The sequence below is a fragment of the Salvelinus alpinus genome, chromosome 24, assembly GCF_045679555.1.
Source record: "Salvelinus alpinus chromosome 24, SLU_Salpinus.1, whole genome shotgun sequence".
Taxonomy (NCBI): Eukaryota; Metazoa; Chordata; class Actinopteri; order Salmoniformes; family Salmonidae; genus Salvelinus; species Salvelinus alpinus.
This window is the reverse complement of record NC_092109.1, coordinates 1,819,648-1,843,171: the sequence shown is the minus strand read 5'-3', so window position 1 is coordinate 1,843,171 and position 23,524 is coordinate 1,819,648. Positions and strand designations below refer to the sequence as shown.

The window sequence follows — 23,524 nt, the reverse complement described above, 5'->3', positions numbered from 1 at the left end:
TCTGATGAGCGTCGGAGCCGGTGTAGTACGATTCGATCTCAGTCCTGTATTGACGCTTTGCCTGTTTGATGGTTCGTCGGAGGGCATAGCAGGATTTCCTATAAGCTTCTGGGTTAGAGTCCCGCTCCTTGAAAGCGGGAGCTCTAGCCTTTAGCTCAGTGCGGATGTTGCCTGTAATCCATGGGTTCTGGTTGGGGTATGTACGTACAGTCACTGTGGGGACAATGTCATCAATGCACTTATTGATGAAGCCAATGACTGATGTGGTGTACTCCTCAATGCCATCTAAAGTTTCCCAGAACATATTCCAGTCTGTGCTAGCAAAACAGTTCTGGAGCTTAGCATCTGCTTCACCTGACCACTTTTTATTGACCGAGTCACTAGTGCTTCCTGCTTTCATTTTTGTTTGTAAGCAGGAATCAGGAGGATAGAATTATGGTCAGATTTTCCAAATGGAGGGCGAGGGAGAGCTTTGTACGCCTCTCTGTGTGTGGAGTAAAGGCCAGTCTAGAGTTTTTTCCCCCTGGTTGCACCAAAGCTGTCATCAACTCAAAGGGTGGCTACTTTGAAGAATCTGAAATCTAAAATATATTTGGATTTGTTTAAAACTTCTTTGGCTACTACATGATTCCATATGAGTTATTTCATAGTTTTGATGTCTTCAGTATTATTCTACAATGTAGTAAATAGTAACAATAAAGAAAGACCCTTGAATGAGTAGGTGTCTTTTGACTGGTACTGTATACAAAAGTATGTGAGCACCCGTTCAAATTAGTGGATTCGGCTATTTCAGCCACACCTGTTGCCAAAAGGTGTATAAAATCGAGCACACAGCCATGCAATCTCCATCGACAAACATTGGCAGTAGAATGGCCTTACTGAAGAGCTCAATGAGTTTCCAACAAGAGTGGTGTAAAGCTCGCCGCCATTTGACTCTGGAGCAGTGGAAACATTCTCTGGAGAGATGAATCACGTTTCACCATCTGGCAGTCCGACGGACGAATCTTGGTTTGGTGGATGTCAGGAGAACGCTACTTGCCCGAATGCATAGTGTCAACTGTAAAGTTTGGTGAAGGAGGAATAATGGTCTGTGGCTATTTTTCATGGTTTGGGCTAGGCCCCTTACTTCCAGTGAAGGGTAATCTTTACTCTACAGCATACAATACGATTCTGTGCTTCATACTTTGTGGCAACAGTTTGGGGAAGGCCCTATCCTGGAACGCCAATTGCTAGGCCTAATCATTGCCCGACCTCACTAATGCTCGTGGCTGAATGGAAGCAAGTCCCCGCAGCAATGTTCCAACATCTAGAGGAAAGCCCTCCCAGAAGAGTGGAGGTTGTTATAGCAAAGGTGGGGGGGACCAACTCCGTATTAATGCCCATGATATTGGAATGAGATGTTCGACAAGCAAGTGTCCACTTACTTTTGGTCATGTATGTTAATCTTCGAACGCATCAACGTTATTTTCTCAAACTCTTTAGGGACTATTGTGATGAGTCCAAAGACCACATTTGGAATGAATATGACTTTTAGTCCTAATTATTTTAAGCATTAGCATTACATAGTCAAACAAGTGAATTGTTAATAGTTTTTTTTTTTTTTTTAAGATATCAATGCCAAACAATCTGGTTCAGCATGGTAATGTCTTTGATGATCCTAAGTTTCAAGTTGGTAGGCCATGTTGGAGGGGATTTACAAAGGATTGAAATAGACACGTAAAATCTGATTTATCAATAACTGGGCCAGCTCTTAACCGATCCCTTAGATTTTCACAAACTAAGTTAAGAGATGTACCATTGGCCTACATAATGGTGTCATTTGGATTTATGGTTCATGAGAAGTTTTTCCAAAATGTCCAAGATGGAAGAAATTCTATCCTGACAGACCTTAGGCCCTTGAGGCAAATTTGTTCAAGAGGAAAGAAACCTCTATACAAAGTGTCAAGTCTCTAGGTCAAACCGGGGGCGACGGATATGAGGGTTTTTAAGTGAGACCACTTATAACAGCACCACCTATAGGCCAATCTGCCATTCTTTTTGACAAAGTTACTTATGGGCTCTAGTTTCAGTGCACCAAATTAGAAAGTTACCAATCTATGCTTGAGTTATTTAACCATGTGAAGGAAAAAAATAAGAATTGAGAGAATAACAATGTTTCAGCTTTGCACCCGTAAATTATGCAACCAAAATGGAAATCAGTGCAACCACGGCAGGGCTCAAACCCTGACTTCAAGCCAAGGCAAGTTTAGAGTTTACTCCCTTGAATGGATTTGCGCCAATGCAACAACCACCATTAGAAGAGATTTCTCTGATCTTTTTCAACAAAATACAAAACAGGTACTTAAGTTAGTAAAGGCCTTTTATTTTCAATTGGTATTTGGGTTGCAGTCTACAATAATAAGATGCAACAAATCAGAGCAGAGAAAAATAGGAACAATAATCAATACAATTATTTGAATGTACAAAAGCATCATAACCCACTCAGTCCCCAAGACTGTCCCCGTCCCCATCGACTGTGATCTGGTTTAAAAATCAACAGGATACTTCAATTGCTGTCTTTGGTGGAAATTATAAGTTTTCTACTATAGATTACATCTGAGAAAGACCATATTATCAGGTGACATGCTTTTAGCATAATTGCAATATCGACCCAGTTGGAACGATAACACTAACAAACACACCACTGAACTCCATTCAATAGTTAACATGGAATTCTGTGACAGTGCAATCAAAGGAATTCAATCCGAGACATCATGATAACCCTATAAAGAAGCAGAGCAGATGAATGACTTGAATGTGCACACAGCTGCAGAACATTGAGTATTCATACAAATACATTGTTGGCTACAATTCAACTTTATTGGAAAAGCATGTCCCATTTACTACCGTTGAATGGAATTTGAGGGAGTAGAAATTAAAGCAGGTGCATTGGCACGTAGTAATGTATGAAGATGGGGCTTCAATTGAAATGAGGGGCCAACAGGACTTTTGACTCAATTCATACAATGCAGCAATGTTACCTGTAAAAAATAAATGCAAATAAAAACACATTAGGCAACATCAAATACTTTCAAGGGAAGGGGGAGGTCTGAGTTTGTATATTTCAAGAAAAAAAAAATGGAGACAAAACAAAGAGATGCAAGTCCCCTTGGGAGAAGCTGGGGGTGGGTAGTTGACAGTGGGGACAATAGCCCATTCCCAAACCCGTTAACCTACACCTCTTTTCAGATAACAAGGAACCAGGTAGGTGTACGAAATATATAGATAGCTGCGCCAAACCCATTAGAAGATTCAGCCCAGAAGCATCTGCTGTTCCGCCAACTGACATGTACTCTTGAGGTGCTGACCTGTTGCACCTTCTATAACCACCGACTATTTTTTGACCCTGCGCTGGTCGTCTATGACTGTTTAAACAATCATGAAGAACAATCTGGCCTAAATGGACATGTACTCTTATAATATCCACCCGGTACAGCCAGAAGATTGGCCACCCCTCAGAGCCTGGTTCCTCTCTAGGTTTCTTCCTAGGTTCCTGCCTTTCTGGTATTTTTCCTAGCCTCTGTGCATCACGATCTGCATTGCTTGCTTTTGGGGGTTTTAGGCTGGATATCTGTAAAAGCACTCTGCGACAACTGCTGATGTGAATCAATAGACTGATTGAAGCGTCAATCACTTTGGTGTTTGTAGATCTGAAAGGATCAGACAGGCGTAAAGTAAAACAAACTAGTGACAGCTCCACCAAGCTTTCCAATGAGGTATAGGGGAGCTTCTATCATATTGAAAACACCCATCTCATTCCTTCAGATCTGTAAACATCGAAGGGACAAGAGCTATGGTCGTTTCTGGACCAGACCATGGTGAAGCCATTGTAATATGTCTTAGTTACACCAATCCGCTCCCTTAAGACTGCAAACACCAAAAGGGAAAGGGGCAAGGGGAAGAGGCTGGGGTTTATATTGGAACTGAACAAAATGGCTCTTGTAATTAGAGGAAGTAAGGTGTTGTTGTTCGGGGAGGGATGACCCGCTCAGAGTCGGGCACGGCGCGGAACAGCTTGGGCTCCCGTGTGTTCACGTCCTTGAAGACCATGATGGAGGCAATGTTTCCACAGCGGTAACAATAGTTGGGTGCAGACCACACCGTCACCAGCTTCTCATCGAACATGAACTTGTAGCCCTCATGGACCAGCTGGTGTGCACGGCAGATCAGCTTCAGATTGTTGATGTGAACAAACTGAAATTGGGAAAGAAGGATCATGGATGGAACTCAGTATTCAACATAGGTGAGGTGTGCCCCAAATAGTCCTTTCCACTTGGACCTCCATCAAGGCTACAGATGAACTTTTCCCACATGTGCTATCAAAAGTTGCACCCTGGACCCCCCTAGATCAGGGTTGCCCAAACACGGTCCTGGTGCCCACCCTGGGTGCACGTTGTTTTTGCCCTAGCACTAGAGCGGATTCAAATAACCAACTCATCTTTAAGCTTTGATTATTAGAATCAGCGGTGTTGTGCTAGGGCATAAACCCTAGGACAGTCACCCCCCTCAGTTTACAATTCAAGCACTGAATGACCATGTCACTTACTCTCTGCATAGGCAATGACGCCTTGTGATTGACAGGAGGCCAGAGAACAAATGCAACCAAAACAGTCCGTCTGGAAGCCTGTCTAGGCCTGCATTTATCATAATCCCCTTTGGTAGTTACCCCCTCTACACAGGATACATATTTAATGCTTTTACCTCATTAGTGACCTTGGCGCCAAAGAGCCATCCTGCACCTCGCGGACTGATGGCCCAGGTGTCCACATCCTCTGGGTCCGACCACACCAGGTCACAGAAGGCCCCCTTGTGGGGAATCTCTTGGTTGCGCTCGATCGTGCGGATCTGGTCCAGGGTCTTGATGTCAGGTGAAAGGCCACCATGCACACAAAGGATCTGCTCGTCTATCAACTGTGGTCAGAAACTCCTATTAGTTATAGACTCATAAGTGTGGGAAAATGTAACATAGCAAAAGCACATGCACTTAAAAGAAGAGAGAAAAGTCAAGGTGTTTGCCATTTCTTTTAAATATTTGAAATCAATGGCTGGACTTACAGCGGCTACTGTTAGCATGTCAAATACTTTAGTGCAGTATCGCCAGGCGTTTGCATTCCCGTATTTCGTTTGGCACTCATCTGCAAAAAAAAACAATTTATATTACACTTCACACATAATTCTGGCAGTGCTTCCTTTTAAATGGTACAACATTCACAGATAATGGAAAAAAATGATAATTACACAGTAATAACCTATACATTTGTTCTCCAGGTTGGGGGTTGTGCACAGGGCTAACAACCCTGTTTACGTGAAACAAAACGCTGTTACAGAAACCTAACAATGCAAATGCGAACTCTAAAAACTAAAAATGGACCCCACCCCTTCCCGAGGGGACTAATGAAGTAGCCTGATGAAAGCCTGTGGAAAAATCTTCTTTACAACCAAGACCTCGATCCGACTTGGGACCTGGAATGTCTGTACAACATACTAAGCAGGAAAAGCAGCACAAGATGCCCAAGTTATAAAGGAATACAACAACTAGCTGAAGCTTGCTGGAATGGTGCAGGTTTGACCACACTATCAAAGCGGGAAGTGATTGCCTATTCAGGACACGAGAATGAAGACAACACATAACGGGAGGCAGTTTCACCAAGGACCATCGCAGCAAGGTTCAACTGCAAAGCCAGGAAAGTCACCATTGGCAACAATGCAGTGGAGGAATCAAAACAACTCTATTACGAGAATCTACAAGCAGTCTGTGATGCAACACCCAGAAGAGACATCAAGATCCTAACGGGAGACCTAAACGCCAAGATAGGTTCAGACAACACAGGTAAAGAGACCATAATGGGGGTTCATGGCCTTGGTCAGATAAAATGGCCCCCTTGTTGGGGAGAGCTATTCACATGTGCCAATAACAACCTAGTTGTAGGAGGGAGGAGCTTTTCCCAACAAGAGAATCCATAAAGCAACCTGGGACTTGACAATATCACCAGAGGGCAAATGAAGAAGGAGCTTACTTGACATCAGGGTTAGGAGAGGCACTGACATGGCCTCCGACCACCACCTGGTCGTGGGAACCCTCAAAACCAAGCTGAGAGCCTTCAAAAGATGCCAAGTAACAAACCACATCATAAGTTCAATACCCAGAACACAACCGATGTAGGAGACATAAGCTGTCACGCTGCAGAACAGATTCAGCACCATCTCACTGAGGAAAAACACACTGGACGAGCAGTTTTCCTTACAGCCCAAATTTCTGACCAGGTGTTGTTTAACGTGGTCCACGTTAAACAACACCTGGTCAGAAATTTGGGCTGTAAGGAAAACAATCGGAAAGAGTGGCTCTCAGATGCAACCTGGATTCTTATAGAGGAAAGGAGGTAGCTGAAACAGAACGTCAACTGCTGTAGCAATCCTGCAGAGATATCCAAACGTAATGTTATAACTATAATTACTGTTCCCTGAAGGAGGGAAATTAGGTACAACATACTAAGGGGAGTGGCAATCTCGCGACTTCGGTCGAAGGTTTTAAAAATCACACTCGACAAGGCCAACGAAATCCACGCCTCGCTGGAATGGAAGCCCAACCTTCCACAGGTGATAAGCATGAGGCTCGGATTCATTCCTTCAATTTAACGCCACTCTTCACCAAGCACAGGAACGAGTGGCCAAACAGGTGTTTGGCTCCTTCAGGGAACAGTAGTTCCTAAATCACACACCCATTTTAGAATAAGGCTGTAACGAATTAAAATGTGGAAGGAAGGGTTCTGAATCGTTTCCGAATGCGCTGTATATATATAGACAAAAATCTATCCCGGAACGGCGGCCAGGCCTCGGTGCAGCCAGCTGGTTTCTTCATGCATCGCGCCGACAGAAACAAACATCTTTCTGGTAAGAAGAGGGGCGGGGGGGTATGCCTTATGATTAACGAGACGTGGTGTGATCATCATAACAACACACAGGAACTCAAGTCATTCTGTTCACCTGATCTAGAACTCCTCACAATAAAATGTCGACCGTATTATCTACCAAGGGAATTCTCTTCAATCATAATCACAGCCGTATATATTCCCCCCCAAGCAGACACATCGATGGCCCTGAACGAACTTTATCTGACTCTTTGTAAACTGGAAACCACACACCCTGAGGCTGCATTCATCGTAGCTGGGGATTTTAACAAGGCTAATCTAAAAACAAAACTCCCTAAATTCTATCAGCATATCGATTGTGCTACCAGGGCTGGAAAAACCCTAGATCATTGTTATACTAATTTCCGCGACGCATATAAGGCCCTCCCCCGCCCCCCTTTCGGAAAAGCTGACCACGACTCCATTTTGTTGATTCCGGCCTACAAACAGAAACTAAAACAACAAGCTCCCGCGCTCAGGTCTGTTCAACGCTGGTCCGACCAATCTGATTCCACGCTTCAAGACTGCTTCGATCACGCGGATTGGAATATGTTCCGCATTGCGTCCAACAACAATATTGACGAATATGCTGATTCGGTGAGCGAGTTCATTAGGAAGTGCATTGACGATGTCGTACCCACAGCAACGATTAAAACATTCCCAAACCAGAAACCGTGGATTGACGGCAGCATTCGCGTGAAACTGAAAGCGCGAACCACTGCTTTTAACCAGGGCAAGGTGACCGGAAGCATGACCGAATACAAACAGTGTAGCTATTCTCTCCGCAAGGCAATCAAACAGGCTAAGTCCCAGTACAGAGACAAAATCGAGTCGCAATTCAACAGCTCAGACACAAGAGGTATGTGGCAGGGTCTACAGTCAATCACGGATTACAAAAAGAAAACCAGCCCCGTCGCGGACCAGGATGTCTTGCTCCCAGACAGGCTAAACAACTTTTTTGCCCGCTTTGAGGACAATACAGTGCCACTGACACGGCCCCCTACCAAAACCTGCGGGCTCTCCTTCACTGCAGCCGAGGTGAGTAAAACATTTAAACGTGTTAACCCTCGCAAGGCTGCAGGCCCAGACGGCATTCCCAGCCGCGTCCTCAGAGCATGCGCAGACCAGCTGGCTGGTGTGTTTACGGACATATTCAAACAATCCTTATCCCAGTCTGCTGTTCCCACATGCTTCAAGAGGGCCACCATTGTTCCTGTTCCCAAGAAAGCTAAGGTAACTGAGCTAAACGACTACCGCCCCGTAGCACTCACTTCCGTCATCATGAAGTGCTTTGAGAGACTAGTCAAGGACCATATCACCTCCACCCTACCGGACACCCTAGACCCACTCCAATTTGCTTACCGACCCAATAGGTCCACAGACGACGCAATCGCAACCACACTGCACACTGCCCTAACCCATCTGGACAAGAGGAATACCCATGTGAGAATGCTGTTCATCGATTACAGCTCAGCATTTAACACCATAGTACCCTCCAAACTCGTCATCAAGCTCGAGACCCTGGGTCTCGACCCCGCCCTGTGCAACTGGGTCCTGGACTTCCTGACGGGCCGCCCCCAGGTGGTGAGGGTAGGTAACAACATCTCCACCCCGCTGATCCTCAACACTGGGGCCCCACAAGGGTGCGTTCTGAGCCCTCTCCTGTACTCCCTGTTCACCCACGACTGCGTGGCCATGCACGCCTCCAACTCAATCATCAAGTTTGCGGATGACACTACAGTGGTAGGCTTGATTACCAACAACGACGAGACGGCCTACAGGGAGGAGGTGAGGGCCCTCGGAGTGTGGTGTCAGGAAAATAACCTCACACTCAACGTCAACAAAACAAAGGAGATGATTGTGGACTTCAGGAAACAGCAGAGGGAGCACCCCCCTATCCACATCGACGGGTCAGTAGTGGAGAAGGTGGAAAGTTTTAAGTTCCTCGGTGTACACATCACGGACAAACTGAATTGGTCCACCCACACAGACAGCGTCGTGAAGAAGGCGCAGCAGCGCCTCTTCAACCTCAGGAGGCTGAAGAAATTCGGCTTGTCACCAAAAGCACTCACAAACTTCTACAGATGCACAATCGAGAGCATCCTGTCGGGCTGTATCACCGCCTGGTACGGCAACTGCTCCGCCCACAACCGTAAGGCTCTCCAGAGGGTAGTGAGGTCTGCAGAACGCATCACCGGGGGCAAACTACCTGCCCTCCAGGACACCTACACCACCCGATGTCACAGGAAGGCCATAAAGATCATCAAGGACAACAACCACCCAAGCCACTGCCTGTTCACCCCGCTATCATCCAGAAGGCGAGGTCAGTACAGGTGCATCAAAGCAGGGACCGAGAGACTGAAAAACAGCTTCTATCTCAAGGCCATCAGACTGTTAAACAGCCACCACTAACATTTAGCGGCCGCTGCCAACATACTGACTCAACTCCAGCCACTTTAAAAATGGGAATTGATGGAAATTATGTAAAAATGTACCACTAGCCACTTTAAACAATGCCACTTAATATAATGTTTACATACCCTACATTACCCATCTCATATGTATATACTGTACTCTATATCATCTACTGCATCTTGCCATCTTTATGTAATACATGTACCACTAGCCACTTTAAACTATGCCACTTTATGTTTACATACCCTACAGTACTCATCTCATATGTATATACCGTACTCTATACCATCTACTGCATCTTGCCTATGCCGTTCTGTACCACCACTCATTCATATATCTTTATGTACATATTCTTTATCCCTTTACACTTGTGTGTGTATAAGGTAGTAGTTGTGGAATTGTAGGTTAGATTACTTGTTGGTTATTACTGCATTGTCGGAACTAGAAGCACAAGCATTTCGCTACACTCGCATTAACATCTGCTAACCATGTGTATGTGACTAATAAAATTTGATTTGATTTGATTTGCACTCCAGTTATGAATGAGTCTCCCTCTGCCATATGGACGCATTGTATGATGCAACTGGTGGCAAATGAGCAGAGCACAGAACTCGGAGATACAGTGTACAGCAAGCAGGTAACTTCAATAGTAAACTTCAAACCACAGCCACTTCGTGCAAAACTATGTGGAGATATAGGTTCAGAGCATGACAATATTCCATTTCACACAGACGTTTGGTGGTTATTGAGGGGGAGAGTTGGAAAGATTTTTCACATTGAGAGAGGAACTGTTGACATTCACAATGGATGTAAAGAAAATAAATGAATGGAAAAAAGCATCAGTAAGTGTCCCACACGAGTGATGAATGCTCATCTCCAACGCCTGGAAGAGCAGTTTGGGTTGGACCTACCTCCCAATCCATTTGACTGTGATCCGGGCTCAGTTGACATACCGGTAAGTGAAATCTGTCGTGACCAAATGCTGTCGTGACCAAATGCTGCAGACAACGCATTCATTGGTCACTACGGAGGACTTTTGGTCCCTGACTCAGAGAACAGCCTCCCGTCTCCCTATGAGCATTAATGCCGCGTTCAAAAGAACTGGGAACTCGGGAATCTCCCGACTTTAGTGCGTTCGAGACAACTGGGAACTCGGGAAAGAAACAAGCTCCGACTGGGAAAAATAGTTTATGGTCATCCAACTCGGGAACTCTGGCCTCTTTTTAGAGCTCTCACTTTCCAACCTAAAGATCACTGACGTCATGATTTGACCTTGTATTCGCCAGTTCATATCTGTTCAAAGCTGGATTCAGTGCTCTCGTCTGCATTAAAACCAAATATCGATCAAGGTTGGATGTGACAGCAGAGATGAGTTGCGCACTGTCGACCATGCCCACTGACTTTGAGAAGCTCTGACTCGAGATGCATCAAAGCACACCCATCTCATTAGTGGTGGTGATATAAGAGACATTATTTCAGACTAATTTGCAATTGACTGCCAAACATTAAAAAGTATGTGATGGTGAAGACAATCAGAAATACTGTTAGAATGTATTTCAACTGACTGCCATAGCACCAAATAAAAAAAGTTTACATTGGCTGTTAATTACATAATTGTTTTCACATAGGTGGGGCCGCAAGAATGTTCAGATATGAAAATGGGGTCGTGGGCCAAAAACATTTAGGAACCACTGGGCTAAGCAGAGCCGGAACCCAAATACCCTTCGCGTGGCTATAAAAGCGTGATACGTGAGCGAGTCTTGCTCGAGACCCAAAAAAGGAATGCACCGAGATGGAGTCAGACAGCTTTGTCTGGTTTCTTATGAAGCCTAGAGACTGAATACAGGACAGTAGCATGGATATGTTGCCCCCTCGACTCCGCTGCCACCAGCCAATCAGCTCTAATAGCCAGCGGCTCGTGAGCATTCTTATTTTGTAGACTGAGGCGCTTGTCGAGGGCACGTAGGTCTATAATAGGGCGCAAAGTCCAGACCGTTTTCGGAACCAGGAAATACCGGCGGTACCAGCCGCCCTGGATCTTCGACATAGGAACCACTCGGATTGCCTGCTTCTGGAGACCGGAGGATATTTCCTCCCTCAAAAAGTGCGCCGAGGACTCAGGAACAGTCGATGTAATGATACTGCAGAAGTTTGGGGGATGCACAACAAAATTGTAGCCAGTACCCTGACATCACTGTTCACATGATCTAGGGCGACACTGTGCATAAGGGCAAAATGAGGAGGAGACAAAGAAGGCAGGAACCACCTGGAACGAGGTCAAGAAAAGCGCTCCGAACAGAGTCTGCTGGAGATGCACTAGAGGCTCTTCGTGCCACTAGGGGCTTAAAGGAATAAGCCAAGAAAGTCAACTTATAAATTACTTATTTGTTCATTTAGTTAGAACCAATAAGTTAGCGGGTCACAATAAATAGGGCACTAGACCCTACGAGGATCCATATTGTTAGAGTTGATGTGCCCCCAGCAATTAGGCATGTTGCTCACCGTAAAAGCCGTACACCTGTGTGATCTGCCTGCTTTCGTGATTTCCTCGTAGAAGCGTGATGCGGTCCGGCCACTTGGCTTTTAAGGCTAGCAGGTACGTGAACGTCTCCAAGCTGTAGTATCCCCTGTCCACAAAGTCTCCCTGAGGAAACAGAGAGTCACAGACCAGGGTTCAGATCAATCTCAAGTCATCCAGTTTCTAAACAGCAGTCACTAACTCAGAGAGGCTGGCTGCCTACATTGAGACCCAATCACTGGCCACTTGAATAAATGTATCACTAGTCACTTCATACAATGCCACTCTAAACAATGCCACTTTAATAATGTTTACATATCTTACATTATTCATATCACATGTATGTACTGCATTTTATTTATAATGTTAACATATCTTACATTTCTCATATCAAATCAAACTTTATTTGCCACATGCTATGAATACAACAAGTGTAGACTTTACCGTGAAATGCTTGCTGACAAGCCCTTAACCAACAGTGCAGTTCAAGAAGAAGAACATATTTACCAAAATATTAAAATAAAAAGTAATAATAAAAAGTAACAATAACAAGGCTATATACATTGATTACCTGTTAGATATTACTGCACTGTCCAAACTAGAAGCACAAGCATTTCGCTACACTCGCATTAACATCTGCTAACCATGTCTACGTGACAAATAACATTTGATTTCTTACCATTCTCAATATTATCCCTGCTACAGAACAGCTTTAAAAAAATGGAATACAACTTCTTACCATAAAAATGTAGTTTGTGTCTGGAACTTGTCCACCAGTTCTGAAGAGTTCACATAGGTCATAAAACTGGAGACAGGGATCAGAAAGACAATTTCACATTCATGTCAAGTGGATCATACTACTATAAAAATTGAGATATTTAGAATGTGCATAGTAAGAGAACAAAAGGAATTTGGGAAAGGTATCAAAAAAGAAAATGAGATAATACCTGGCCATGAATGTCTCCACAAACAGTGACTGGAGTGGATACTGGTTGAACATTTGATTCCTCGAGCAGCAAATCACATACGTAGTCACATAATCTCTGTAAGGGGTGAGACACATGACAAAATTATCGGGCTGCCAAATAACACTTGCAACGTTGGGCCTACTGATATTTTGACACAACCATATTTGAATTTGTTAACGTTAGAGGTATCAAAATTGAAATAATGTTGCAGGGCAACGGTATTTAACTCTTACGCTACGAGGCCCGAAGCCTGCTGGTTTTCTGTTCTATCCGTTCTAAAATCAGTCCCTGAGTAGAGGGGAACAATAAAAAAAACGCAGTGGAACTGGCTCCGAGGTCCAGAGCTGAGTTTGAGGATGGTAGTGTCCCCATCAAAACGCATTTTGGTGATGACTTTTTACTTACTTGTGTTCTAAAATACACGTTACCAAGACAAATATGATTGTTCATGTTCTGAAACATTCAGTGGGGTTTTTAACATCTCATTATAGCCCAAAAGTCAGATTTCGTAGCCTAAAACATCAGATAATAAACATCGAGCTCTGTTGACAGAGTGGTGCAGCTTTCTTTGCGAAACTTTTGAGGATTTCGCATTTTGTGGTCGTCTCGTCTTCGAAGTTGTTTCCGCGGGTCGCAAATAGCTACATTAGCATGACATGAGCAGAATTAAATGTAAAAGGCTTTGAAAAATAAAAAGCTTGCAGTATGCTCACACGGAACCCAAACCGGCTGCGCGCGTGCGCCATCGTGCATAAATGTATTTTGTACCCCCACACCAAACGCGGTCACGACACGCAGGTTAAAATATCAAAACAAACTCTGAAACAATTATATTAATTTGGGGACAGGTCGAAAAGCATGAAACATTTATGGCAATTTAGCTAGCTTGCACTTGCTAGCTAATTTGTGCTATTTAGCTAGCTTGCTGTTGCTAGCTAATTTGTCCTGGGATATAAACATTGAGTTGATATTTTACCTGAAATGCACAAGATCCTCTACTCCACCAATTAATCCACACATAAAACGGTCAACCGAATCGTTTCTAGTCATCTCTCCTCCTTCCAGGCCTTTTCTTCTCTTGACTTTATATTGCGATTGGCAACTTTCATAGATTAGGTGCATTACCGCCACGGACCTCGTTCGTCTTTCAGTCACCCATGTGGGTATAACCAATGAGGAGATGGCACGTGGGTACCTGCTTCTATAAACCAATAAGGAGATGGGAGAGGCAGGACTTGCAGTGCGATCTGCGTCAGAAATAGAACTGACTTCTATTTTAACCCTTGCCAACGCAGACGCTTGTTGGCACGCGCGAGCAGCGTGGGTGCAATAATTGAATCATATAGATTTCTGAATTTCTTTTGCAACGCTCACGCATGCAACACGAGCGGTGTAATCAGCCTGTCAGGGCGCCGTTGACATTTCACAGCGTTACGCTTGTTTTTGTGAGAAGTCTGAAAAAGAACAGGAACTTCAAATTAAAGTTGCACTATGCAGAAATCGCTCTGCCATTTCCTGGTTACTAAAACTAAGAGTTAGCCTAATTTCAGTGTGTGTGACAAAATCAGCTAGTATAGTGTGTAGAGAATCATTGTACCAGCTAAACCGCTGTGAAATATTTTCGATCAGGGGCACGACTTTCACTGGGGACGGGGGTTCATGCACCCCCCACAATCTGAAATTGCATTTTTGTCCAACCCCAGTTTTATCATTGCAATGTGATACAAATAGCAGCAATGGTGTGCTTTAGCACCATGCAGGCACATCTGAGTGGTCAGCCAGCTGGATTTAGGACAGCAAGCTCTCGTTTGGCGAAGTTGGCTGTCTTTGTTAGGAAGAAATAGTCTTCACACAGTTCGCAACGAGCCAGGCGGCCCAAACTGCTGCATATACCCTGACTCTGTTGCACAGTACGCAAGAGAAGTGACAATTTCCCTAGTTAAAATAAATTCATGTTAGCAGACAATATTAACTAAATATGCAGGTTTAAAAATATATACTTGTGTATTGATTAAGAAAGGCGTTGATGTTTATGGTTAGGTACACATTGGTGCAACGACAGTGCTTTTTTTGCGAATGCGCTTGTTAAATCACCCGTTTGGCAAAGTAGGCTGTGATTCAATGATAAATTAACAGGCACCGCATCGATTATATGCAACGCAGGACAAGCTAGATAAACTAGTAATATCATCAACCATGTGTAGTTAACTAGTGATTATGTTTAGATTGATTGTTTTTATAAGATATGTTTAATGCTAGCAAGCACCATACCATGGCTCCTTGCTGCACTCGCATAACAGGTAGTCAGCCTGCCACGCAGTCTCCTCGTGGAGTGCAATGTAATCGGCCATGATCGGTGTCCAAAAATGCCGCTTACCGATTGTTATGAAAATTTTAAATCGGCCCTAATTAAAATCGGCCATTCCGATTCATCGGTCAACCTCTAATTTAAACAACCGCTCTCGTGGTGCCCCAATTCCTAATGACATAATTGTTACATGATTAATATATATAAAAATATATTTTTTTAAAAAGGGTAATAATTAAACATAGTTGATAAGAAACCAGTCATAAGATTAATGAAAGTAAAATCACGACAACTGTTAGAGAAAGCTGGCCAAAAGTTGGTTAATGTTAGCTATTCTTTTTGCCTCAATCACACTAGATCTGAATCAAATTATGAAACCATCAGCCAAATGACTGAAGATTGATATTCTGACATTTTGTATGTGCAATGTGAGTTTTAGTCAGTATGACAATGTAACGTTATTGATCTGTTAGTTTCGCTAGCTAATTCCTTGCTTTTTCCACTGACACAGTAATAAAACAGCTCTAATGTTACAAGCGTCACTGTCATGTGCACAGTAGAAGTCTGCGTGGGACAGATTTCTTCATCCCACTCCTAATGGCAGCCATTGGCTTTCTGTCCGACTCCTACCCGCAACCGTAAGAACTGGTCCCAAACCCAACCGCAGACTGCAATGTTATTTTAGGTGTATGTGACGCAGCTCACTTGCCAGCCATGGTCCCAGCAATTCTGCGCCCTATAGACAATATCAAATGCGCAAAAAGAACTAAAGAAATAGGTTAAATTACTAGAGATTCTCACATGGCCCTTATGCTAGAAGTAGTTTGAAGAGAGCAGAGTTGACTTGCACTTTCTCTTAAGCTATTTTTATAGCCTAACCTTTTAGGAGTGGGAAGATTTTCAGACAGATATGGGTGATAAATATTTAGGCAATGTAGTAAACTATAGCTTAATCATAGGCCTAGTAATGAAACGGTTACCAGTTTCACGATAAAATTCCCGACTGTTTATTATCATTAAAACAGTGTTTGATTACCGCGGTTTGAAAAACTCACGGTAAATACTGTCCAGCATTATCCAAAGTTGGCAACAGTCTGATGCAGGCGCAGCACGCAATGTGGTTTTTGCTTTGTGTGAAAACATGGTGGAAGGCAGTGACAGCGCAAGGGAGATTGTTCAGCCTTCTAAGAGGACCAAATCTGAAGTGTGGTCGTATTTTGGGTTTTACAAGAGTGCTGAGGGAAACTTCAAATCGAAGATGGTCACCCTGCCTGTAGAACATGCAAAAAAAAAACACTTCAAATCTCTTGAGTCATCTTCATGACCACCACCCACTACTTTATAGCGAATGCAAGGTAAGTTAACTGTTAGCTCAACGCATAATGTGGGGACTTCGGAATGGGGGAACGTGTTAATAACTTGTCAATAATGTAAACTGAAGCTTTCAGTGTTACCTACTCTTGTAAAAACACTACACGTTGTTCTGCTGCTGCATGTGTCGTGTGTCTGCAAACTAGTCGCCCATTGCACACGATAACACGTTATGTAGTTTAGTCACCCAACCAACATATTTTGTTCATTCAAAATCCGGCAGTCGTCGACTTGGTTGTAAAAGTGTTCCAACAGGAGAAACACTATAGACTCCAATATTTATGTAAATTGTTGGGCTCATTGCAATTACTATCACTTTCTTCTTTAGACTCATTTGTATTCATGTAAGTTAAGCATGGGGTCATTGCATATACTCAAATGCAACACAGAAGATAGTGTGTCTGTGTGTGAGTAATAATAATAATAATGTAACTAATAATAATAATACATTAGCTATTCCCTTGTTTACAGAGTAGGTGTGCAGCAGGCAAACCCAGTGGGTAGAGCTGCCGCTTTCAAGGAAAGCAACACTGAAGCATGCATGAGAGCATCAGCTGTTCCGGACGACTGTGTGATCACGCTCTCCGTAGCCGATGTGAGTAAGACCTTTAAACAGGTCAACATACACAAGGCTGCGGGGCCAGACGGATTACCAGGACGTGTGCTCCGGGCATGTGCTGACCAACTGGCAGGTGTCTTCACTGACATTTTCAACATGTCCCTGATTGAGTCTGTAATACCAACATGTTTCAAGCAGACCACCATAGTCCCTGTGCCCAAGAACACAAAGGCAACCTGCCTAAATGACTACAGACCCGTAGCACTCACGTCCGTAGCCATGAAGTGCTTTGAAAGGTTGGTAATGGCTCATATCAACACCATTATCCCAGAAACCCTAGACCCACTCCAATTTGCATACTGCCCAAACAGATCCACAGGTGATGCAATCTCTATTACACTCCACACTGCCCTTTCCCACCTGGACAAAAGGAACACCTATGTGAGAATTCTATTCATTGATTACAGCTCAGCGTTCAACACCATAGTACCTTTTTAGTGGATTTTCTTACTTAAGGTTGTGTTCATTAAAACCTGCACTATGGACACTTGCCTCTCATGGCCACGTGGTGCCATCTTTAAATGTTAAATCAAATCAAATTTTATATGTCACATACACATGGTTAGCGTGTAGGCCGTCTCATCGTTATTGGTAATCAAGCCTACCACTATAGTGTCATCTGCAAACTTGATTGAGGTTGAGGCGTGCATGGCTACGCAGTCATGGATGAACAGGGAGTACAGGAGAGGGCTGAGAACGCACCCTTGTGGGGTCCCAGTGTTGAGGATCGGTGGGGTGGAGATGTTGTTTCCTACCCTCACCACCTGAGGGCGGCCCGTCAGAAAGTCCAGGACCCAGTTGCACAGGGCGGGGTCGAGACCCAGGGTCTCAAGCTTAATGACGAATTGGGAGGGTACTATGGTGTTAAATGCTGAGCTGTAGTCGATGAACAGCATTCTTACATAGGTATTCCTCTTGTCCAGATGGGTTAGGGCAGTGTGCAGTGTGATTGCGTCGTCTGTAGACCTATTGGGGCGGTAAGCAAATTGGAGTGGGTCTAGGGTGTCAGGTAGGGTGGAGGTGATATGGTCCTTGACTAGTCTCTCAAAGCACTTCATGATGACGGAGGTGAGTGCTACGGGGCGATAGTCATTTAGCTCAGTTACCTTCGCTTTCTTGGGAACTGGAACAATGGTGGCCCTGTTATTATTTTAATGTTTATGCACACAAAAAGTGCATAGTGCTGCTAATTTTATTTGTTTGTTGGTTTTCAATATAAAACTTGGTGAAATTATTTCAGTGTGTGTATCAATACTTTTTTGAACATTTCAACATTACCGCGATAATACTGAATACCGTGATAATTTTGGTCACTATATTCGTGATATGAAATGTTCATACTGTTTCATCTCTACATAGGCCTATTTAGGAAGTACATTTCCTTGGAAAGATAACTCCCACATGCATCTCTGCCCATGCAGAGGCTATAGCCTACTCTATTTAACTGACCACACGCACACCTGATCTCGCAGGTATGGCTACTGAACTTACAGCAGCAAGAACAATGACAGCAACACTTGCTACGTTCTGCATAGGCCTATAGGATATAGAGTAACTTTTATGAGGACGATTTGCAGGCAGAGACAAATAAATGGGTAATCAATACTTATTGAAATTGAAAAGGCGCAATGCTCGCTCACCACAGTAGCCTAACCTGTGCGCGTTGTGCCTTTTCCCTTTCAATGATGATTACATCATTTATTATTGCAATTAGACTATTTACAGACACTGTAGTAAACTAGTCTATTCATATTTAATCATTTCCTATTCAAGTTAACTGCCACATAATTCTCCGCCCATGCAAGCAGCTTACGCCATTTCAATGAGACCACACATACTAGGTGCACTCACGCCCAACTAGGAGAGGTAGGCTACTGAAGTTGAAGCTGTGAATTCTGTGTGTGTGAATAATGCGGAAAATATGTGCTTTTAATACAATAAAGCAGGCTAACGCATACAAAGCAGAAAGAGGAACGTTTCCAAATAATCTGTAGGACAAAAATATTTTCATACCCGCTCCCGCCCGCAGCATGAAAAATGCAGACCGCATTGATCTCTGTCTGGACCCGCAGGAATGCAGCCCTCTAGTGCACAACACTACGCTCATCATGTCCTAGCAGGATCAGATCAGATGGTGACAGGGGTTCCAGCAGGGTCAGACAGCCAGGCAAGGCCAGTCTATAGAGCTCAGGTGAACTTTGCAGTATATTAACAATATCAGTGAATGATACAACATTCCATCTTGACTTGATGGGTAGACCTACAGTAGCTACAGGACAGCAGCTTAAAGCTACAGTCTGGGATCTGGGAATAATGGTCATTATGCGAGGAAGACATGGAAGAAGCCATTGAAGACGATGAATGGATACAGATATGTTTCAATGCCCACTCATGTTCATATAATCTCAGACATAAATGAATGCAGTTTAAGACCTTCCATAGAATTTAATATATACCAGTGAACCTGAATACATGCACTTAGAAATGTTATTCCTCTACTGGAGGTGTAAACACAAAAGGGGACATATTTGCATATGTTATGGTCTTGTGAACGCTGGGATCTTTTATCGCAGCATGTCTACAGATTCTCCCTGTTTTTGTTTGCTTGGAAATGTTGATACTGGAGACTTATCTTAAGAAACTGTGTAACCAAGCATGTATAGCGGATAAGAAATGCATTGCCTTTAATTGGAAGGTTGGTTATCCTCGCACAATGTCAAGTAAAGTATCACTAGATTTATTACAAGATGAAGGGTATACTAGGCAACTGTCATAAGGTCTGGATGGCTTATATGGAATACAGTACGACTAAAGGAGTCTGTATTGAAAACATGCCCACGTCAGGGGAGATACCTATTTAGGCTATCTCTAGCTGCTGAGCTGCTCAGTCCTGGCCCTGGGGGTCTGCCGTCCTGTGGGTTGTCACTCTGGCCTTGGCCTAACACACCCAAAACCAATGAATGATTCATTAAGATCCTAAAGCTGAGTGTGTTGGGTTTGGGGGGGCTGCAGGGTGGTGGGCCACTAGGGACAGGACGGGGCAACCCAGCTATATTGTGTGCAAGTAAAAAGAGCTCTACAGTACTATTAGTCCAATAAGCTGGCTAACTTGTTATAATGCACGTGCTGATATCCTTCCTAGATAGTTCACAAACCATTGCTAACTAGCTCTAGAGTGAACGTCAGTAAGCGGCCTTCACCCCATGAAGCTAGCTAGCTATTTAAGTCAAATAAAATGTCACGTAATGTTAGCTACACAGTTTACAGCAGGTATAAAAAGTTGTAGCAAAATGCTTGTGTGCTAGCTCCCTCAACATTGTAGTACAATAATAACATTAAAAAAAGCGTATAATCAAAAATAAAATAAGAGGTAGTAGTATGCATAATAGCCTGATACAGTGCATTCGGAAAGTATTCAGAGCCCTTTCCTTTTTCCACATTGTTACGTTACAGCCTTATTATAAAATGTATTAAATAAATACAAATCCTCAATCTACACACAATGCCCCTTAATAAACAAAGCTAAAACAGGTTTTCAAACATTTTAGCAAAAAAAACTGAAAAACCTAATTCACATAAGTATTCAGACCCTTTGCTATGAGATTCAAAATTGAGCTCAGGTGCATCCTGTTTCCATTGACCGTCCTCGAGATGTTTCTACAACTTGATTGGAGCCCACCTGTGGTAAATTCAATTGATTGGACATGATTCTGAAAGGCAAACACCTGCCTATATAAGGTCCCACAAGCCATGAGGTCAAAGGAATTTTCCGTAGAGCTCCAAGACAGGATTGTGCCAAGGCACAGATCTGGGGAAGGGTACCAAAACATTTCTGCAGCATTGGAGGTCCCCAAGAACATAGTGACCTCCTCATTCTTAAATGGAAGACGTTTGGAACCACCAAGACTCTTCCTAGAGCTGGCCGCCCGGGCCAAACTGAGCAATCGGGGGAGAAGGGCCTTGGTAAGGGAGGTGACCAAGAACCTGATGGTCACTGACAGAGCTCCAGAGCTCCTCTGTGGAGATGGGAGAACCTTCCAGAAGGACAACCATCTCTGCAGCACCCCACCAATAAGGCCTTTATGGTAGAGTGGCCAGACAGACACCACTCCTCAGTAAAAGGCACATGACAACCTGCTTGGAGCTTGCCAAAAGGCAGCTATTTGACCCTGAACAAATATCTGTGGAGACCTGAAAATAGCTGTGCAGCGACGCTCCTCATCCAACCTGACAGAGCTTGATAGGATCTGCAGAGAAGAACGGGTGAAATTCCACAAATACAGGTGTGCCAAGCTTGTAGCGTCATACCCAAGAAGACCCGAGGCTGTAATCACTGCCAAAAGGTGCTTCAACAAAGTACTGAGTAAAGAGCCTAAATACTTACGAGAAATGTAATTTATTTTAATTTTATTTGTAATACATTTACAAAAATGTAAACTTTGTTTCGTCATTATGGGGTATTGTGTGTAGAATGATGCGGGGGAAAAAATCTATTTTTAGAAAAAGGCTGTAATGTAACAAAAAGTGGAAAAGCCTGCCTGTGCCATTAAGGGTCTGCAACTACATTCCAGAACGCTGCAGCCCGTCTGGTATTCAACTTACACAAGTTCTCTACGGCACCTCACTACTCCGCTCACTCCACTGACTTCCAGTTGAAGCTCGCATCCGCTGTAAGACTATGGTACTTATTTACGAAACTATGAGGGAAATGGGACATCTAATGCCTTCAGGCTCTGACGCAGGCCTTGACACCTAAATTTTTGCTAACTTTTAGACCCGTTTCTGTGTTTGCAAGCATTGCCGTAAGAGGGCGCTGCATGCAAGGTGGTGGCAGAACATGGAAGTTCTTACAGAATGCTAGCAAAAAAGCCTCCATTGACATGTTGGTTAAGAGTGTATTTCACACTACTTTTGGATTATAATTGGATTTTAAGGCTTGTATAAATGTCCTGCTTAATGTTTGTGTCATCATCGCAAATGAACTGTATTATATTTTTAAAAACACTTAGATACACTATTGTCAAACGTGATCGTTCCACTGGCTATCAGACTGTCAATGCAGCAGTTAGCAAGTCGCTCTAGCTAACAACGTACTGCTAAATGACTCAAATATAAGTGTAACTGTAAATGCAAAAGGGTCACAAGGGTCCAAATATAATCTTAGTGCGACTGTATCATAGCAAGAATCGCAACATCATTGTATAGCATATGAGAACGCCCAAAAAGTTATGTTTATTTAGTAGTCATAACGTGGAAATCTAGTGCCTTGGTCACGTAGTTGAATACGTTGTCGCTAGACTGGCAGATCCGTTACTGCAGCCAAGTCGGGCGCATCCGTGAGTGACGTCAGAATGTCGCGTACTGGAAAGGGGTTTAAGTTATAGTAACGGTTGAACAGCAGGGTTGACTGCGTGTGTGTTTATAATACGAGTGGTTGTAAGAGTTGAATGTGTTCAATACATAAACACGTTAACGTTAGTCTCTAAGGTGCATATCCATCACAGGTCTAGTTAGTAGTTAACGAGAATATACAACATCTCTTCTACCTTGATTACCCCTAGGTTTGTCGCTAACATTTGTGACGTGCACAACTAACAAACAGGCAAGTTAAAGTTACTTGCTAGCTGACGTTACGTTACCTAAATTAGCTGCTTCCGTTTCTCTGAATATTGATGTCGCAATAAGATGGATATTGGTCTGATCGAATGCACTAACATAACGGTATTGGTTAAGTACACGAATAAAAATAAATTCTTGCTCACCTTTAGGTCGTTTTCTGGTAAATATTTGCACTGTCTTGCAATCTCAATATACTTATCCAAGTCCAACGGCGCCATTTTAAAACAACAACCGCAGACAAATCGGAAGTAAATGACTATAACTTCCTGTTCTCAAGCGAAGTGAGTTTCTACAAAGATGATCTTCTATATGGACAAGATCGTCATGCTCTAAACATGGAAATACAATTCACGAAAGGCAGTTCGGGAGGAGGCGAGATCAGATGGGAACGTTCTAGCAGTCTAGCTAGACAATGCAAACATACAACAGGGCTGGGCAGGTTACTTTCTAAATTTAATTAGTTAGTTACTAGTTCCTTGTACAAAATTGTAATCAGTAACGTAACTTTTGATATCCCAAACTCAGTAACGTAATCTGATTACATTCAGTTACTTTTAGATTTATTTCCCCTTAAGAGGCATTAGAAGACAAAAATGTATGTTACCAATCTATTGCAGGATAAATCAATGTTACAGTTTACATAGCTGGCCATATATAGATGTTAAATTGCAATTTATGTGTTGGTTATGTAGGCTTCTTCTAACCCATCACGTTCTACTACATATAATAATACGATTAAATTATATCTTTACATTAAAA

The 23,524-nt window shown here is 43.2% G+C and overlaps 1 protein-coding gene across 1 annotated transcript; it reads right to left on the bottom strand.

The window, feature by feature from the left end:
• Window positions 1-2,341: 2,341 nt before the first annotated feature.
• Window positions 2,342-23,053, bottom strand: LOC139551995 (serine/threonine-protein phosphatase 6 catalytic subunit). The gene is made up of 7 exons (XM_071363330.1): window positions 22,909-23,053; window positions 12,828-12,923; window positions 12,620-12,685; window positions 11,865-12,006; window positions 5,095-5,174; window positions 4,741-4,950; window positions 2,342-4,233 (listed from the first exon to the last, which is right to left on the bottom strand). The coding sequence occupies exons 1-7, from the start codon at window positions 22,981-22,983 to the stop codon at window positions 3,985-3,987; spliced, it is 918 nt and encodes a 305-aa protein (XP_071219431.1). The 5' UTR covers window positions 22,984-23,053; the 3' UTR covers window positions 2,342-3,984.
• Window positions 23,054-23,524: the final 471 nt, after the last annotated feature.

Excerpts from the sequence above, each read along its gene's own strand:
- LOC139551995 (XM_071363330.1), bottom strand. The coding sequence starts at position 22,983 with ATGGCGCCGTTGGACTTGGATAAGTATATTGAGATTGCAAGACAGTGC. Across the intron at positions 12,924-22,908 it reads TACCAGAAAACGACCTAAAG|AGATTATGTGACTACGTATG; the intron begins GTGAGCAAGAAT and ends CACCCCTTACAG. Across the intron at positions 12,686-12,827 it reads GTGGAGACATTCATGGCCAG|TTTTATGACCTATGTGAACT; the intron begins GTATTATCTCAT and ends CCCTGTCTCCAG.